This window comes from Hyla sarda, chromosome 8, assembly GCF_029499605.1.
Source record: "Hyla sarda isolate aHylSar1 chromosome 8, aHylSar1.hap1, whole genome shotgun sequence".
Classification (NCBI taxonomy): Eukaryota; Metazoa; Chordata; class Amphibia; order Anura; family Hylidae; genus Hyla; species Hyla sarda.
This window is the reverse complement of record NC_079196.1, coordinates 171,840,323-171,861,972: the sequence shown is the minus strand read 5'-3', so window position 1 is coordinate 171,861,972 and position 21,650 is coordinate 171,840,323. Positions and strand designations below refer to the sequence as shown.

Sequence of the window (21,650 nt, the reverse complement as noted above, 5' to 3'; positions counted from 1 at the left end):
GAGCCCTTAAGAGTAGGTTTAGATGGGTGGGTTTATCGCTACAAGTTTGAGGGTTTTCCGCAGCAGATTACTTTGGTTTCAATAGAGTCTATTGCAGATTTTCCACTGCAGAGATTTCTCCACCAAAAATCTGTGATGGCTTAAACTTATAGTGGGAAACTCGCTGTATACCTGCCCATGTGTATATATCCTATGGTTGTATTTCCAAACATGTGCCTCCAGATATTGCAAAATTACAACACCATCCAGCCTTTGGGAGTTGTAGTAACACCTGGAGGCACACTGGTTGGAAAACACTGATCACTGGGCAAGTTCATATGGTAAATAACAGAATGGTTTATGGTGCAGAAACCATGGCCCAGATTTATCAAAATGTGTGATAGAAAAAGTGGAGGGATTTTCCCACAGCAACCAATCACAGTTCAGCTTTCACTTTACCTCAGCTCGTTAGCTGAGCTGTGATTGGTTGCTGTGGGAAAATCCCTCCACTTTTTCTCTCACACATTTTGATAAATCTTGGCCGATGTTGGTTTCAACTACGTTAAGTCAGCTTTGAAACCCCACTCATTAACTTCAACAGGAACCAGGGCCCAAAAAAGGAAAAAATAACAATGGGGGAGATTTATTAAAACCTGTAGAGAGGCAAAGTTGCCAGTTTGTTAAGAATGTAAGAAGCAAGGCCTGTGAAAAAAGCTGATCGGTTGCTTTGGGTAACTCTGCCTCTCCACAGGTTTTGATAAATCTTCCCCAATGTCACCTCTTTAAAGGAGTATTGCAGCTCAAGATAACGTATCCCCTATCCAAAGGATAGGGGATAAGTTATAGATCGCGGGGGTTCCAAGCGCTGGGGCCCCCCGGGATCTCCTGGACGGGGCAGCGGCAGTTTGCAGGAAGTGAAGTTTCGTCCCCAGCGGAAAGCCGCGGCAGACACGCCCCCTCCATGTATCTCTATGGTGTACATGGAAGGGGCGTGTTGGCCGCCGCATCATGCGGTGAAGGAACGCCCCCTTTCCAGCATACAGCTGCGGCCCCGTCAGGGAGATCCCGGTGGGCCCCAGCGCTCGGAACCCCTGCGATCTATAACTTATCCCCTATCCTTTGGATAGGGGATAAGTTAAAGTGCACTACAGATCTCCTTTAATAGCAGTTGAAGTCAATGGGAGCTTCAGGGCCTGGTCCCACACTGTGGTGGTGCAGAGTATCCACAGCCGCTACAAGGAAAATAGTCTGTTGCTCAGAGCAACCAATCAGAGTTCTGCTTTCATTTTTAATCATGCCACATGAAATAAATCCTGCCCTAATTGGTTGCTCTGGGCAACAGTCTCATGAGGTGCCAGCTGTCAACAGCAACGATTTATGCAAATATCAATGGAGAGCAGCAACCAATCAGAGGTTCGCTCCTATGTTCATAGCGATGAGTTTAGACTCTAGTGGTTGCCATAAGCAACAAAGTCCCTCTCCTGTACAGTGCTGAGGCGGCTCCCGTAGAGGGTCAGGGCCCCTACGGCTCTTGTCACCCGGAGGTGTCGGGTCCCGTCCATGTGCTGTGACGTGTTCAACCGCCTCAGCTCCTGCCCCTGTAGGGAAGTGACTGAGCAGCCATACGACACACCGCACCACGTTTTCTCTCAGTGTTGACATAATCCTCGATAGAGAGCGCCAGGCGCCATAAACTGAGGTCAACCCCAAAGTGATGAGAGTCCCCGGACACACGAGGACGTGTGACCCCCCCCACCCTCTATGTAAGCCCCTCATACCCACAACAGGCCTCTCATCCTACTCACTGGCTGGAGAGCTGCAGAGGGGGCGCCCCCCGGCGCTGGAAGGCCCCATCCACAAATACCCCGTTCTTGCCCAGGCAGCGCAGGTAGAAGTGCGGCTCCACGAAGTTGATCTGGAGGTGTCGGCGGGAGATGAAGCTGGAGCGCCCCATGTTAACATCCACCGACCCCTGGCTGGAGTCACGGCCGATGATCACTTGGGAAGTTCGCATGAAGAACTCAAAGTCTCGCCCCTCCAGACGGGCCAGGGCCGGGGGCGCCTCGTGTGCCGGGGAGGCCAGGTCACAGGCTGCGGGCCGCTGCACAGGACTGCAGGGTGCGGAGCGGAGAGCCAGCAGGGCCAGCACCCCCGAGTCTTCTCCGGGCTCCATGGCGGCCGCGGCGCGTTGCCAGCTAGGATTGTTTTGGTTGTTGAAACTGAGTAACTGCGGGCGGGTAGACGGGCGGAGCGGAGGGAGATGGACGGGTCACAGGGCGGAGGGAGGGAGGGAGGGGGCAGGGCCCAGGTACTGCCGGGGGAGTCTGTCCTGTCACACGGGTTCTGAAGTGATCACAGATGCCTGTGTACTACACAACAACACAGATATACTGTATACTACACAACAACACAACACCCATACACTGTGTACTACACAACAACACTGATATACTGTATACTACACAACAACACAACACCCATACACTGTGTACTACACAACAACACTGATATACTGTATACTACACAACAACACAACACCCATACACTGTGTACTACACAACAACACTGATATACTGTATACTACACAACAACACAACACCCATACACTGTGTACTACACAACAACACTGATATACTGTATACTACACAACAACACAACACCCATACACTGTGTACTACACAACAACACTGATATACTGTATACTACACAACAACACAACACCCATACACTGTGTACTACACAACAACACAACACCGATACACTGTGTACTACACAACAACACTACTACACTGTGTACTACACAACAACACAACACCGATACACTGTGTACTGCACAACAACACTGATACACTGTGTACTACACAACAACACAACACCGATACACTGTGTACTGCACAACAACACTGATATACTGTATACTACACAACAACACTACTACACTGTGTACTACACAACAACACAACACCGATACACTGTGTACTGCACAACAACACCGATACACTGTGTACTACACAACAACACTACTACACTGTGTACTACACAACAACACTGCTACACTGTGTACTACACAACAACACTGCTACACTGTGTACTACACAACAACACTGATACACTGTGTACTACACAACAACACAGATATACTGTATACTACACAACAACACTACTACACTGTGTACTGCACAACAACACTACTACACTGTGTACTACACAACAACACTACTACACTGTGTACTACACAACAACACTACTACACTGTACTACACAACAACACTGATACACTGTGTACTGCACAACAACACTACTACACTGTGTACTACACAACAACACTACTACACTGTGTACTACACAACAACACTGCTACACTGTGTACTACACAACAACACTGCTACACTGTGTACTACACAACAACATTGATACACTGTGTACTACACAACAACACAGATATACTGTATACTACACAACAACACAACACCGATACACTGTGTACTACACAACAACACTGATACACTGTGTACTACACAACAACACTACTACACTGTGTACTACACAACAACACTGCTACACTGTGTACTGCACAACAACACTGATACACTGTGTACTACACAACAACACTGATACACTGTGTACTACACAACAACACTACTACACTGTGTACTACACAACAACACAACACCGATACACTGTGTACTGCACAACAACACTGATACACTGTGTACTACACAACAACACAACACCGATACACTGTGTACTGCACAACAACACTGATATACTGTATACTACACAACAACACTACTACACTGTGTACTACACAACACCGATACACTGTGTACTGCACAACAACACCGATACACTGTATACTACACAACAACACTACTACACTGTGTACTGCACAACAACACTACTACACTGTGTACTACACAACAACACTACTACACTGTGTACTACACAACAACACTGCTACACTGTGTACTACACAACAACACTGCTACACTGTGTACTACACAACAACACTGATACACTGTGTACTACACAACAACACAGATATACTGTATACTACACAACAACACAACACCGATACACTGTGTACTACACAACAACACTGATACACTGTGTACTACACAACAACACTACTACACTGTGTACTACACAACAACACTGCTACACTGTGTACTGCACAACAACACTGATACACTGTGTACTACACAACAACACTACTACACTGTGTACTACACAACAACACTGCTACACTGTGTACTACACAACAACACTGCTACACTGTGTACTACACAACAACACTGATACACTGTGTACTACACAACAACACAGATATACTGTATACTACACAACAACACAACACCGATACACTGTGTACTACACAACAACACTGATACACTGTGTACTACACAACAACACTACTACACTGTGTACTACACAACAACACTGCTACACTGTGTACTGCACAACAACACTGATACACTGTGTACTACACAACAACACTGATACACTGTGTACTACACAACAACACTACTACACTGTGTACTACACAACAACACAACACCGATACACTGTGTACTGCACAACAACACTGATACACTGTGTACTACACAACAACACAACACCGATACACTGTGTACTGCACAACAACACAACACCGATACACTGTATACTACACAACAACACAACACCGATACACTGTGTACTACACAACAACACTGATACACTGTGTACTACACAACAACACTACTACACTGTGTACTACACAACAACACTGCTACACTGTGTACTGCACAACAACACTGATACACTGTGTACTACACAACAACACTGATACACTGTGTACTACACAACAACACTACTACACTGTGTACTACACAACAACACTACTACACTGTGTACTACACAACAACACAACACCGATACACTGTGTACTGCACAACAACACTGATACACTGTGTACTACACAACAACACCGATACACTGTGTACTACACAACAACACAACACCGATACACTGTGTACTACACAACAACACAACACCGATACACTGTGTACTGCACAACAACACACCGATACACTGTGTACTGCACAACAACAATGATACACTGTGTACTAGACAACAACACAACACCGATACACTGTGTACTGCACAACAACACTGATATACTGTATACTACACAACAACACAACACCCATACACTGTGTACTACACAACAACACTGATATACTGTATACTACACAACAACACAACACCCATACACTGTGTACTACACAACAACACTGATATACTGTATACTACACAACAACACAACACCCATACACTGTGTACTACACAACAACACTGATATACTGTATACTACACAACAACACAACACCCATACACTGTGTACTACACAACAACACTGATATACTGTATACTACACAACAACACAACACCCATACACTGTGTACTACACAACAACACTGATATACTGTATACTACACAACAACACAACACCCATACACTGTGTACTACACAACAACACAACACCGATACACTGTGTACTACACAACAACACTACTACACTGTGTACTACACAACAACACAACACCGATACACTGTGTACTGCACAACAACACTGATACACTGTGTACTACACAACAACACAACACCGATACACTGTGTACTGCACAACAACACTGATATACTGTATACTACACAACAACACTACTACACTGTGTACTACACAACAACACAACACCGATACACTGTGTACTGCACAACAACACCGATACACTGTGTACTACACAACAACACTACTACACTGTGTACTACACAACAACACTGCTACACTGTGTACTACACAACAACACTGCTACACTGTGTACTACACAACAACACTGATACACTGTGTACTACACAACAACACAGATATACTGTATACTACACAACAACACTACTACACTGTGTACTGCACAACAACACTACTACACTGTGTACTACACAACAACACTACTACACTGTGTACTACACAACAACACTACTACACTGTACTACACAACAACACTGATACACTGTGTACTGCACAACAACACTACTACACTGTGTACTACACAACAACACTACTACACTGTGTACTACACAACAACACTGCTACACTGTGTACTACACAACAACACTGCTACACTGTGTACTACACAACAACATTGATACACTGTGTACTACACAACAACACAGATATACTGTATACTACACAACAACACAACACCGATACACTGTGTACTACACAACAACACTGATACACTGTGTACTACACAACAACACTACTACACTGTGTACTACACAACAACACTGCTACACTGTGTACTGCACAACAACACTGATACACTGTGTACTACACAACAACACTGATACACTGTGTACTACACAACAACACTACTACACTGTGTACTACACAACAACACAACACCGATACACTGTGTACTGCACAACAACACTGATACACTGTGTACTACACAACAACACAACACCGATACACTGTGTACTGCACAACAACACTGATATACTGTATACTACACAACAACACTACTACACTGTGTACTACACAACACCGATACACTGTGTACTGCACAACAACACCGATACACTGTATACTACACAACAACACTACTACACTGTGTACTGCACAACAACACTACTACACTGTGTACTACACAACAACACTACTACACTGTGTACTACACAACAACACTGCTACACTGTGTACTACACAACAACACTGCTACACTGTGTACTACACAACAACACTGATACACTGTGTACTACACAACAACACAGATATACTGTATACTACACAACAACACAACACCGATACACTGTGTACTACACAACAACACTGATACACTGTGTACTACACAACAACACTACTACACTGTGTACTACACAACAACACTGCTACACTGTGTACTGCACAACAACACTGATACACTGTGTACTACACAACAACACTACTACACTGTGTACTACACAACAACACTGCTACACTGTGTACTACACAACAACACTGCTACACTGTGTACTACACAACAACACTGATACACTGTGTACTACACAACAACACAGATATACTGTATACTACACAACAACACAACACCGATACACTGTGTACTACACAACAACACTGATACACTGTGTACTACACAACAACACTACTACACTGTGTACTACACAACAACACTGCTACACTGTGTACTGCACAACAACACTGATACACTGTGTACTACACAACAACACTGATACACTGTGTACTACACAACAACACTACTACACTGTGTACTACACAACAACACAACACCGATACACTGTGTACTGCACAACAACACTGATACACTGTGTACTACACAACAACACAACACCGATACACTGTGTACTGCACAACAACACAACACCGATACACTGTATACTACACAACAACACAACACCGATACACTGTGTACTACACAACAACACTGATACACTGTGTACTACACAACAACACTACTACACTGTGTACTACACAACAACACTGCTACACTGTGTACTGCACAACAACACTGATACACTGTGTACTACACAACAACACTGATACACTGTGTACTACACAACAACACTACTACACTGTGTACTACACAACAACACTACTACACTGTGTACTACACAACAACACAACACCGATACACTGTGTACTGCACAACAACACTGATACACTGTGTACTACACAACAACACCGATACACTGTGTACTACACAACAACACAACACCGATACACTGTGTACTACACAACAACACAACACCGATACACTGTGTACTGCACAACAACACACCGATACACTGTGTACTGCACAACAACAATGATACACTGTGTACTAGACAACAACACAACACCGATACACTGTGTACTGCACAACAACACTGATACACTGTGTACTACACAACAACACTACTACACTGTGTACTACACAACAACACAACACCGATACACTGTGTACTGCACAACAACACTGATACACTGTGTACTACACAACAACACTACTACACTGTGTACTACACAACAACACTACTACACTGTGTACTACACAACAACACAACACCGATACACTGTGTACTGCACAACAACACTGATACACTGTGTACTACACAACAACACTACTACACTGTGTACTACACAACAACACAACACCGATACACTGTGTACTGCACAACAACACTGATACACTGTGTACTACACAACAACACTGATACACTGTGTACTACACAACAACACAGATACACTGTGTACTACACAACAACACAGATACACTGTGTACTACACAACAACACAACACCGATACACTGTGTACTGCACAACAACACTGATACACTGTGTACTACACAACAACACAGATACACTGTGTACTACACAACAACACAACACCGGTACACTGTGTACTACACAACAACACAACACCGATACACTGTGTACTACACAACAACACCGATACACTGTGTACTACACAACAACACCGATACACTGTGTACTACACAACAATACAACACCGATACACTGTGTACTGCACAACAACACTGATACACTGTGTACTGCACAACAACACTGCTACACTGTGTACTGCACAACAACGCTGCTACACTGTGTACTACACAACAACGCTGCTACACTGTGTACTACACAACAACGCTGCTACACTGTGTACTACACAACAACGCTGCTACACTGTGTACTACACAACAACACTGCTACACTGTGTACTACACAACAACACTGCTACACTGTGTACTATACAACAACACAACACCGATACACTGTGTACTACACAACAACACAACACCGATACACTGTGTACTACACAACAACACAACACCGATACACTGTGTACTGCACAACAACACTGATACACTGTGTACTACACAACAACACAGATACACTGTGTACTGCACAACAACACTGATACACTGTGTACTACACAACAACGCTGCTACACTGTGTACTACACAACAACGCTGCTACACTGTGTACTACACAACAACGCTGCTACACTGTGTACTACACAACAACGCTGCTACACTGTGTACTACACAACAACACTGCTACACTGTACTACACAACAACACTGCTACACAGTGTACTACACAACAACACTGCTACACTGTGTACTGCACAACAACACTGCTACACTGTGTACTGCACAACACTGCTACACTGTGTACTGCACAACAACACTGCTACACTGTGTACTACACAACAACACTGCTACACTGTACTACACAACAACACTGCTACACTGTGTACTACACAACAACACTGCTACACTGTGTACTACACAACAACACTGATACACTGTGTACTACACAACAACGATACACTGTGTACTACACAACAACACTGCTACACTGTGTGCTACACAACAACACTGCTACACTGTGTGCTACACAAAAACACTGATACACTGTGTACTACACAACACAACATCGATACACTGTATAGTACACAACAACACTGCTACACTGTGTACTGCACAACAACACTGATACACTGTGTACTACACAACAACACTGCTACACTGTGTACTACACAACAACACTGATACACTGTATACTACACAACAACACAACACCGATACACTGTGTACTACACAACAACACCGATACACTGTGTACTATACAACAACACTGCTACATTGTATACTACACAACAACACTGCTACACTGTGTACTACACAACACCAATACACTGTATACTACACCCAAACACTGATACATTGTGTACTACACAACAGAACTGATACACTGTGTACACGTGTGTCCATCCACATACAGTACTGGCTGGAGATACATAGCTGCTTACTGTAGTTTACAAGCATGGATACATGGAAACGGCTGGGATATTATCATCTATTAAGAGTACAATTCAGATTTTATTGAACAAACCTCCTAATGATAACAGTATTTTTTTAAAACATAAAAAAAACTTATAATGCACTGTTCCAAATTACAGTGGTCCCTCAAGATACGCTGGTAATCCATTCCAAATGAACCATTGTTTGTTGAAACCATCATATCTTGAGGGATCCGTGCAATGTAAAGTAAGTTGAACTCACCACTCCGGACTGTCACCGCTGCCCTGGATGTCGCCCTCCATTGCTGTCGCCGCGTCCCTGTGGTGTCCCCAACACTCCGGACGTCTCTGCTTCCCCGGGATCGTCTCTCTCACGTCGCCGCCTTCACATCACTATGCACTCCTATTGGATGAGGGAACGGCGTGCGCGGCAACGTGATGACGACGAAGGAGGCACCGTAAACGGCTATTTGGCGGCGGCTGAAGCAGTCTGCGCTGCCGGATAGCCGTTTATGTGATGGCCCTGGCATACAAAAGCATCGTATGTTGATACTGCCTTCAACATGTGATGTCCTCTGAGAGGCCATCGCATGTTGAAATTATCATATGTCGGGGCCATCGTAGGTCGGGGGGTCACTGTATTACACACAGTAAGTTTCAAAACACTTTATAGGTCGTAAAGAACTGAAAATTGTCATTTGTTGTGTTTGCAGCATATTTACTGAACTCAAAAGCTATTGCAATCAAACTTTTAACAACAGTTTAACTTTTTAAACATTTTAACAGGTCACGTTAGATTTTATCTTAGGACCCCTTATTTGATAGAAGCTTCACAAGTCTTGCATCCATTGAACTTGTGAGTTTTTGGACAGTTTATGCTTGAATTTGTTTGCAAGATGTCAGAATCGCCTCCCAGAGCTGCTGTTTGGATGTAAACGGCCTCCCACCCTCATAGATCTTTTGCTTGAGGATGCTCCAAAGGTTCTCAATAGTATTGTGGTCAGGGGAGGATGGAGGCCACACCATGACTTTCTCTCCTTTTAACCCATAGCAGCCATTGATGCAGAGGTATTCTTTGCAGCATGAGATGGTGCATTGTTATGCAAGAAGATGATTTTATTATGGAAAGCATAGTTCTTCCTTCTGTACCAGGGAAGAAAGTGGTCAGTCAGAAACTTTACAGAGGTCATCTTGATGTCCATGGGACTCCTGAGGCACCAGCAGCTTCAAATATCTGTTTGCTGCTATGTAATGGTATTTTAGCAGCTGCTCTCTTGATCCGATGCATGGATCTGGCAGAAATCTTCCTCAATGTGCCTTTATCTGCACAAACCCGTCTGTGAAAAAAATAACTCATCTGTGCTGTGAATCAGCCAAAAATCTCTTAATAGGGCGTTGATCACGCTTAAAGGGGTACTCCGGCGCTAAGACATCTTATCCTCTATCCAAAGGATAGGGGATAAGATGCCTGATCGCGGGGTCCCGCCGCAGCACCCCGTTACAATCAGTCCCCGGAGCATGTTCGCTCCGGGTTTGATTACTGAGGATCATGGGGCCGGAGCAGTGTGATGTCATGGTTCCGCCCTGTCTGACATCATGCTCCGCCCCCTCAATGCAAGCCTATGGGAGGGGGCAGGGAGAGCGACTCCAGAGAAATGTATTGGGGTGAATAGGGGCCAACCACAATTTCTCCAACTCCATCCAGCGACTATATGCATGATATGTTGTCCAAGCAGCTAGATGGCGTAGGTGAGCAGCCCAATAATACTTAGTGACATCTGGCACCGATAAACCTCCCCTATCCCTGCTCGCAAGCATAACCGACATCGGAAGTCGATGCCGCTTACCGTCCCAGATGAAGTGAAAAATGGCTGATTGAAAGGTCTTTAGGGCAGCCAGTAGTACCCGGACCGGAAGCGTCTAAAAGAAATAGAGCAACTTGGGGAGAATAGTCATCTTAACTGCCGCTATCCGGCCGAAAAAAGAAATACACTGAGATTGCCATTTAGCCATGAGCGAGCGCAACTGCTGAAATAAGGGAGCATAGTCAGTAGAGTAAAGAAAAGCATAGCTAAAGGTGAGACGGACACCGAGGTAAGTAATAGCAGAAGGAGACCACCGGAAGGAATAGGTAGCTCTAAGCTGAACAGACAGGGAGGGAGGGAGATTCAAAGGCAGAACTTCAGTTTAAGAGAGGTTGACTTTGTAGCCAGAGATAGTACCATAAGTGCGCAAGACCCTATAGAGGTTAGGCAGAGAAAGCACAGGCTTAGTGAGAGTGAGGAGAACATCGTCAGCAAAGAGACAGATTTTGAATTCTCTATCATGGAGAGTAACCCCTGAGATGTCTGTACATCCCCGGATCATGGCAGCCAGGCGCTCAATACATAGAGCAAAGATCAAAGGGGAGAGTGGACAGCCTTATCTGGTACCATTAAAGATAGGAACAAATACAAAAGAAAGAGAAGCGCTCCATAGTGCATTAACCGGGCAAGTTGGTATTCACAGTAGTTTACTGGAAGCGCTTACCCGGTAGGTTGTGCTAGTATGCCAGGCACAACACTGGAACTTGAGAAAGATGCCCGTCTTGGCGTCGAAACGCGTTGTTCTGTAAATAAATGTTATCGCTTATTCATCTATAACTCCTCATCCTTTCTGCGCCTTTTGAAGTACCCTTGGGAGTATTTGGAGGTTGCTGTATTAAAGATAGGAAAAGACATAGAGGAGGCATGAGGAAGTTTGAGAGACAATGTAGAAGAATAGAGGCCCCGCAGTGCAGTGAGGAAAGCACCCGTGATCCCAAACTTTCTAAGAGTGGCAAAAAGAAAAGGCCAGCCCAGCCTATCAAAGGCCTTCTCGGCATCCAAACTAAGGACAATGGCCTGTTCGGACCGCCGATTAACCAGATCTATCAAATCAATTACCCACCTTGTGTTGTCACCCCCTTGTCTGCACGGGATGAAACCCACCTGATCCTTATGGATGAGTGGTGGGAGGAGACAACTAAGGCGGGCCGCTAGAATCTTAGAAAATAACTTAAGGTCTGTATTCAGCAAGGCAATAGGCCGGTAGCTGAAACAATCATGCGGATCCTTCCCGGGTTTAGGTATGAGGGTAAGCAAAGAGTGTAAAAAAGACTGCGGGATCCCCTCCCCTTCCAAGAAGGAATTGAAAAGAGAAACAAGATGAGGAAGAAGCAAGGCAGAGAAAGTTCTGTAGTACAGATAAGTGAACCAGTCGGGTCCCGGGGAACGCTCTGAAGGCAATGATTTGAGCACCTCCGTAACCTCCTCCAGCGTAAGAGAGGGGAGGTGGCATTCAGTAAGAAAGAAATCCAAGAGGGCATCCCGTTCCCCGGGGTCAGAGGGGAGCTGAGAAGGGAGAGAGTAAAGTTTAGAATATTAATCAGTGAAGAGACGGGAGATAGCATCAGGGTGATACTAGGAGGGTCCTTCAAAGCCGAGGGCATCTGAGCAACAGCACGATCCCTCAAACGTTTAGCCAGAAGTGAGTGGGCCTTGTTACCCTTTTCATAAAACCGTTGCTTAGCATAAAGAAGCTGCCGCTCCACTTTATGGAGGGCAAGCTCCCCCAGCTGGGCACAGGCTGCCACCAGACGCCTCAGAATTGAAAGGGAGGGAGAAGCAAGCAGGGCCCACTCTATAGAGCGAAGTTGTGTCAGCAGTTCCTGGGCCAGGGCATTACGCTTGAAACGGGATCCCAGGGCAATAGAATTCCCCCGGATGACCGACTTGTGGGCTTCCCAAAGGACTGCCTGAGAGGAGACCGATCCCTGGTTAAGGGAGACATATTCAGTTATAGAGGCCTGAATCGAGTCCCGGGAGGGCAGAGACTTAAGCAAAGAATCGTTGAGACGCCAATGACAGCGCCAGGGAAAGGAGAAAAAAGGGGAGAATGACAGGAGCAGCGGACCGTGGTCGGACCAGCAGATAGGGTCAAAGGAAGCTGAAGAAAGCAGGCGCAGCATGGGCAGATTCCTGAAAAAATTGTCTATGCGAGTATGCAACTTGTGAGGGTGGGAGTAAAACAAAAACGACCTATCAGTAGGGTGGTTAATCCGCCACAGGTCATATAAGTAAGAAGAATGTATGAGCCGCTGAAACAAGGTAACAAGGCGCAACTGACCAGGCAGGGCAGGACTACCTAAAGCAGAGTGGCGGTCCATGGAAGGGGAAAAAAAAGGTTGAAGTCACCACCGAAGAGCCATGCCGACGGTGGGTATTTGTGTAACCGCGCGAGGACCCGACGCAAAAAGGAATCTGGGACATATTAGGGGCATATACGTTACATAAAAGAAGAGGTTTCCCACCCAAGGAGCCCTCCACCACCACCACATAACGCCCACATGGGTCAAGAAAGGAAGAGGAGACCTGGAAGGGACAAAACCTCGAAATGAGGATTGCCCCCCCCCCGGCCGCCTTCTTACCTGAGGAGGCCGAGTAGGCAAGCGGATAGAGATGATGCAAGAACTGAAAGGAGCCAGAGTGGTCAAAATGTGTCTCTTGAAGAAAGACAATATCAGCTCTCTGCACAACCAACTCCCGTCGCAGAAGGCATCTTTTAGGGGGGAGTTTAGGCCCTTAACATTCAGAGAGACACATTTAGCCATGGTCAAAGACAAAGGAGGGCAAGGGAGCAAAAGTAAAGAGCAGTCTCACCCATAGGAGGCAGAAGGAATCCCGGTGCCATGGGCTCCAACGGGCAGGACAGAATTCATGAGGAAGCACAAAAACCTCTAGGAGCCTGAAAAAGAAGGAAGGGAGGGGTGCGCAAAAGGGAGGACACAAAAGGATACGGGAAGGCTATAAACAACGGGTAACAAAACAGTGCCAGTATACAAAGAAACAAGAAAACAAGGAATGAACCAATGACCAGTAAATCATTGAGGAGGCATGAATCAAAAACATCACCAAAATATTTAGACACCACAGGGGCGCCATGGCGTTTGGGAAGGCCTCAGCGGGGAGATGAGAGAACACCATACAGGAAAAAAACAGTCCAGCGAGGACCACCCCACGAGGTCTTGCCAAAAGCGACTAGAAAAAAGGAGACCATCGTAACTAGCAAATTCTGCAACATAGGAGGTCCAGCCGCCCGGTAATTCAGAAGAAACAATAACAGGTAGAGCAGTTCAGAAGGCACATTGAGAACAGCAGAGTTCACAATCAGTGTGCGGAGACTGGCCGGTATACAACATTCAAGGCACGGAGGAGGCAGGAGAGCTGTCAAGCCTGCCAGAAGCAGCTGTCTTCTTATTCCCACCAGACTGTCGGCGACAAACCGGCTGCCACACAGGAGGGAGAGGCGGAGGGGGAGGCGAAAGCCCCCAATCCGTCACTTGAGGCACAGGAATGTCCAGAGTCGAACAAAAGGCCGGGATATCAGAGTAGGCACGTAAAACAGCAGAGCGTCCATCCCTGCGCACCTGCAGGGCAAAAGGAAAGCTCCAGCGATAGGGAATTTGATGTTGCCGGAGGGTAGCTAGTAGTGGCTGAAGCAGGCGCCTCTTCCTAAGAGTGATCCAGGAGAAATCTTGATACAGTTGGATGGGGGCCCCGTCAAAGTCGAAGTTCCTCAGAGTGTGAGCCTTAGCCATAATAGCTTCCTTAAGGCTAAAGTCATTGACGTAGCAGATGACATGCCTGGGAGGGCCATTGGTAGGTCGTCGGCGAAGGGCACGATGCGCCCTGTCCAGCTTAATTCGGATAGGAGGGGACTCCCCGAGGAGAAGGTTAAAGATAGATTCCAGAGTGTCAGGGAGATCCTCATCCCGGGTGGCCAAGTATTCGGATATTTTGGCGACGGTCCCGATTGTCCAAGTCCTCCATGTGGTTGTGCATATCACAGAGGAAGTCCTATTGAGCCGCCACCGTGGACTGGAGTTGAGCAACATATTCCCTGGTAGAATCATGGGTCTCTTCCAGAGTATCAACCCGGTCAGAGACATGTTGTAAGTCCTGGCGCATGGAGGCTATTTACGTCCAGCAGGCCTCCTTTACTTCAGCAACAATAGAGTGAAAGTCCTCTTTAGAGGGTATGAGTGATAGAAGCTGGGAGAAGTCAAAAGGAGGTGGCGTAGGGGCCGGACGACCCAAAGGTTCCAAATCCAAGCCAGGCATACCATCTCAGGACGGGGAGTTCCCCTCAGCAGGGGGTGAGCGGGGCCCAGGCATCAGGGCAAGGGGCACCACAGGTGTCAGGAAAGTAGGCTTAGAGGATCCCCTCAGCGAAGCCGGCAGGCGGGTGCCCGAGGTGGCTTAGGGGCAGAAGGTTCTGCAGAATCCCCCTGGATCAGGGTGGGGGAGAAAACAGTCCTGCCCATGGCGGTCCGCAGGTGGCCAGTAGATGCAGGCAGAGGCACCTCAGTAGCAGGGGAGGCAGACAGTCCAGGCAGCAAGGGGGATGGAGTGGAGGGCCCCCCCCCCCCCACTAATAACAGCTGCCCAGTAGGTCAGGGAGGCATCTAGGGGCCCTATATGTGGAGGGCGCTGCAGGGGGGATGAGAGGCTGAGGGAGCAGGGTGTCTTAGCAGGGGAGCCTGTGCGCAGGAGCGGAGAGCACAGCTGTGCACCCGGGGAGAGTGCCCGTACCTGCGCTCCAGCGGAGTCCCATGGGGGGTTCAGTGACACTGTAGCCGCGTTCCTCACTCCCGCCGGCATGCAGGCAACTACCGCAGCAGGACCGGAGGACTGTGAGGTAGAGAGGCTGAGGGGGTCCGGGTGAGGGAGTGCGCAGGGAGGATCTGCAGGTTACACTTGGAAATGCATTAACTATGGAGACAGTGCATTTCTGAGCAGTTCTAGAACCACTGGAACATGAAAATGTGTGAAATGTTTGCCCATGTTTTTGCACATTTTACACTATGTGAAAATAGCCAATGTGAACATGTTCATTCTTTCGACGAAATCCAACCAGAAAAGTCCATTAGTCAATAGGACTTTGAATTGCAAATTTCCAGGTGGTGCAGATCAGCTAACAAAATTCATTGAATAAATTCCTGAAAAGAAACCTGTGATCACTTACATTCTGCCCGAACCACGAGTTACCAAGAGCTGTCCTAAGTGGCTTCTCTCCACCCCACCAGCCTTGATTGATAGAGCTTTCCATGTTTGGATATAAGTATAGAAAGTAGGACCTCAGGGGAGCTGATCGTGCAGACAGGATGATCATAGCAGTGGTGTTTGCTGGACAAACGATAATCCCAATAGCCCTAACAAGTATACCGAATAACACTTTTATTGGATCAAATAAAAGTGTTATTACACATACTTGTTGACTGGGCTAGTGTGATTATCGATTGTCCAGCAAACACCATTTCTATGATCATCCTTTCAACAGGAACAGCGCCACTTTAGGTTTCACTTTTTGGACAGACTGCTATGACCCATGAACATCAATTATGCAGGGAGGGGTGGAGGAGGGCAGAGGTGTGCATGCTGCAGCTGAGCACCAGCTCTATGACACTTGAACTTGAAAGGAAAACATGGGTTGAAAACAGCCATTAGCAAAGAAACAGGCATCATCCCTACCATCTATCTGCCATATTTGTCTGCAGCTCTAAGCATGAAATAGAGCTGTCAGGTTCCCTTTAAGGGCAGAGCTAATTTTAGCCTTAAAGGGGTACCATCCAAAAAAAAACTTTTGAAATGTTTCAGAGTATTGAGACCTGCTGTGGTCGCCAGGTATAACCTGGGGAAGTTCACAGCTGCAGATGACTCACTCCTCAGTTGTCATTCAAAACTGACCTTTTTACTGTAGAAGGTTGGATATGCCAGCCAGGGAGTGGAGAGTGATGCCGTAGCATTCACTGGATTTCAACCAGTGAATGCAGCATATTTTTACAAGTGAGACTTGGTACCATCAAAACTTTTGACATGTCTGGGCAACATGTCAATTTTTTTTTTTTTAATGATAGTAACCCTTTAACCCCTTAATCACTTAGGGACCAAGGGCGTATGCATCCGCATCACTGGAATCACCGCAAATCGCCGGTGTAAATTCACATCTGATGATCCCCCTGGGCATTTGCGCGGGGTGCCTGTTGATCGATATCAGCAGTCACCCCGGTCCAGTCCCCACCCGGCACGCGGCGGGGACCGAAATTCTCATGGGCATACAGGGATGCCCCTGGTCCTTACGTATCAGGGACCGAAGGCGTACCTTTACACCCGTGGGAATTTCGGTCCCCGCCGATTCCGGTGATGCATGGTGATCGGGGGTGTAGAACACACCCCCAATCACCTCCTGTATCTATGGGGAGGTGGCCGATTTCGTCAAACCCCCCCACCAGGATCGCTGCTATTGGCCCCAGCAGGGGAGGGGTTAACGTCCCCCTCTCGCGGCTCTGCCAGCTTATTGAGTTCAGTCAGCGGACAGAGCTGCAAGAAGGAGCCAAGAAACCCCCCCCCTCTGCCGAGAGCCCCTCAGGGCAGAAGAGACCACCTTAGAGCAGGGAAAGAATACAGTAAAGGGACAGGTAGGAGTTAAAAGTAAGAAAGTGTAAAAAAAAAATCTAATTCCCCCCCCCCTAATAGGTCCTAAAGGGTCTGCCGCAGTTTTTCAAGCGTGACCCGGGCCCTATTAGGGGTTCAGGGCGCTGCATTTGCCCTCTCCCCCCCATATAACGGTGTGTGATTTATAATCACACACCGTTATAGATAAGGTTACACCAAGCACACACACTTCATACTGCAGTTCGAGGCCATTCGGAAATGCCTATATTAGGGTGGGTTCACACTACGTTTTGTCCCATACGGGAGCGCATACGGCAGGAGGGAGCTAAAAGCTCGCGCTCCCGTATGTGACCGTATGCGCTCCCGTATGCCATTCACTTCAATGAGCCGACCGGAGTGAAACGTTCGGTCCGGTCGGCTCATTTTTGCGCCGTATGCGCTTTTACAACCGGACCTAAAACCGTGGTTGACCACGGTTTTAGGTCCGGTTGTAAAAGCGCATACGGCGCAAAAATGAGCCGACCGGACCGAACGTTTCACTCCGGTCGGCTCATTGAAGTGAATGGCATACGGGAGCGCATACGGTCACATACGGGAGCGCGAGCTTTTAGCTCCCTCCTGCCGTATGCGCTCCCGTATGGGACAAAACGTAGTGTGGACCCAGCCTGACACTGATAATGCGGCATGTCCACCCCAAAGTCATCCCGCCTATGACCGGCTTTACAAAGTGAGGCCGGTCATCGATCATTTTGGGGCCAAATTTTTGGAGGCCTACGTACCCCTCAGGGAGCTCTCGGTAGATGAGTCTCTTATCAGTTTTAAGGGAAGACTCATCTTCCGCCAGTATATTCCCTCGAAGCGGGCTCAGTATGGCGTGAAACTCTACAAACTTTGTGAGAGTACCTCCGAGTACACACACTCAAGTTTAGAGTATATGAGGGACGAGATTCCCATATTGAACCCCCAGTATGTTCCCCCACTCCGGCGGGAAAATGGTTTGGGACCTTGTGCACCCGTTGCTGGATAAGGGTTGCCACCAGATCTACGTTCACTTGTGGGACCATGCGGAAGAACCAGAGAGTCCTTACCCATGAAAACTTGTTACTGGTCAGGTATAAGGATAAGAGGGATATCTTTATGCTGATCACAATTCATGGTAACGGCAGCTCACCTGTCCCTATGCGAGGTACCACAACACCGGTCCTCAAGCCCGATTGTATTCTGGACTACAATCGGTATATGGGGGGAGTTGATCTCTCTGATCAAGTCCTCAAGCGATATAACGCCATGCGCAAAACACAGGTATGGTACAAAAAAGTTGTGGTCTACTTGGTACAGGTTGCCATGTACAACTCTTTTGTACTGTCCCAGTACGCTGGCAACACAGGGACATACCTCCAGTTCCAAGGAGAAGTCCTAAAGGTCCTGATCTTTGGCGACCGGGAAAGAGCAGGCCGGACTTCCCAAGAAACTGGAAATATAGGTGCCAGGATCGTCCCAAGCCAGCACTTTCCAGGTGAAGTCCCCCACACTGGAAAGAAAAAATGCAGAGTGTGTTACAAGAGGGGGATATGGAAGGGCACCACCACTCAATGTGAAACTTGCCCCGATCATCCGGGCCTCTGCATTAAAAACTGCTTCAGGGAGTATCACACTTCCATGCAGTACTAAGTTTTCCCTTTTCATTTTAATTTCCCATAATTTGACCCCAATGTACCAAGTCCAGAGTACATTTCAAATTTTAACCCCGTAAAACCACTAAATAGCCCAAAAAACTCTTTTATAAAAAAAAAAAAAAAAAACCTGATAAGACCTCTGGGGGTATTTTTTCCAAAAATGGGTCATGGGTCACTAAGTCACTATCATCGGTGACTTTTTTATGTTGCCTCAAATGCGCAGCCCTCTCTCCACCTAAGCGGGGTGCACATTTCAGGCAACAGGTTAGGGACAGCCACACACATCACATTCCCAGAATGATGATTTAGAGCATAAGGTTTGGGGTGGGCATATTTTTTTGTTTTGGCTATGCTCTGGGTCATCATTCTGGGAACATAACCTTTTTTATGATTTTACATTCCACTGTACCCTACTTTAGTAACTTAGTGTACCCTATTTTAGTAATTGTCCCATGTAACGTTAAGTAATTACCCCATGTAATGCTCCTTCAGGGTGGGTCCCGCTGTTCTGGCTCCATAATGCACTTGACGTCCACACATGGGGTATTTCCAAACTCACAAGAGATGGGGTTACAAATTTTGGGGCATTTTCTCCTCTTACCCCTTGTAAAAATGTAAAATTTGGGGGAAAACCAGCATTTAAGTGAAAAAAAAATATTTATTTACACACCCATCTTTAACGAAAAGTCATCAAACACCTGTGAGGTGTGAAGGCTCACTTTACCCCTTGTTACATTCCTTGAGGGGTGTAGTTTCCAAAATAGTATGCCATGTGGGGTTTATTTTTTTGCTGTCCTGGCACAATAGGGGCTTCCTAAATGGGACATGCCCCCCAAAAACCATTTCAGCAAAATTTGCTTTCCAAAAGCCAAATGTGACTCCTTCTCTTCTGAGCACTGTAGTGCACCTGCAGTGCACTTGAAGTCCACACATGGGGTATTTTCATACTCCGAAGAGATGGGGTTACAAATTTTTGGGGGGGCATTTTCTCCTATTACCCGTTGTAAAAATGTAAAATTTGGGGGAAAAACTGCATTTTTGTGAAAAAAAATTCATTTACACATCCAACTTGAACAAAAAGTCGTAAAACACCTGTGGGGTGTTAAGGCTCACTGTACCCCTTTTTACATTCCTTGAGGGGTTTAGTTTCCAAAATAGTATGCCATGTGAGGTGTTTTTGCTGTTCTGGCACCTTAGTGGCTTCAGAAAAACTCACTCTCCAAAATCCCACTGTCGCTCCTTCCCTTCTGAGCCCTCTAATGCGCCCGCCGAACACTTTACATACACATATGAGGTATTTCCTTACTTGAGAGAAATTGGGTTAAAAATTTTAGGAAGATTTCTCTCCTTTTACCCCTTGTAAAAATGCAAAAACTGGGTTTACAAGAAAATGTTGTAAAAAGAGTGTAAAAAAATGAAGATTTTGAATTTTCTCCTTCACTTTGCTGCTATCCCTGTGAAACACCTAAAGGGTTAACACACTTACTGAATGTCATTTTGAATACTTTGAGGGGTGCAGTTTTTATAATGGGCGCTGGCACCACCCCACTATGACCCGCACCCAGCTCCATAATGTGCGTCATAGAAGAGGAGCGGGAGCAGGGTGTACATGTATGCCCTTCGTCCTTAACCCCTCGTCCTGCTCCCCTTCTACGATGGGGCTCAGGAGCTGAC

General features: G+C 46.5%; 2 protein-coding genes across 3 annotated transcripts in view; one reads left to right on the top strand and one right to left on the bottom strand.

The window, feature by feature from the left end:
- FOXK1 (forkhead box K1) overlaps nucleotides 1-21,650 on the bottom strand; it is an 82,021-nt gene that overhangs the window by 48,308 nt on the left and 12,063 nt on the right. The window contains exon 1 of one of the 2 annotated variants that reach the window (XM_056537044.1): nucleotides 1,785-2,233. The exons of the other annotated variant lie outside the window; for it this stretch is intronic. Coding sequence (XP_056393019.1) covers nucleotides 1,785-2,152 — 368 coding nt within the window. The 5' untranslated portion in view covers nucleotides 2,153-2,233. Of the gene's footprint in view, nucleotides 1-1,784; nucleotides 2,234-21,650 lie in introns of those variants that run through there. 2 annotated transcript variants of the gene reach the window in all.
- TMEM11 (transmembrane protein 11) overlaps nucleotides 1,719-21,650 on the top strand; it is a 39,110-nt gene continuing 19,178 nt past the window's right edge. The window contains exon 1 of the mRNA XM_056537049.1: nucleotides 1,719-1,742. Within this exon, the coding sequence (XP_056393024.1) occupies nucleotides 1,741-1,742 (2 nt within the window). The 5' untranslated portion in view covers nucleotides 1,719-1,740. The remainder of the gene's footprint in view (nucleotides 1,743-21,650) is intronic.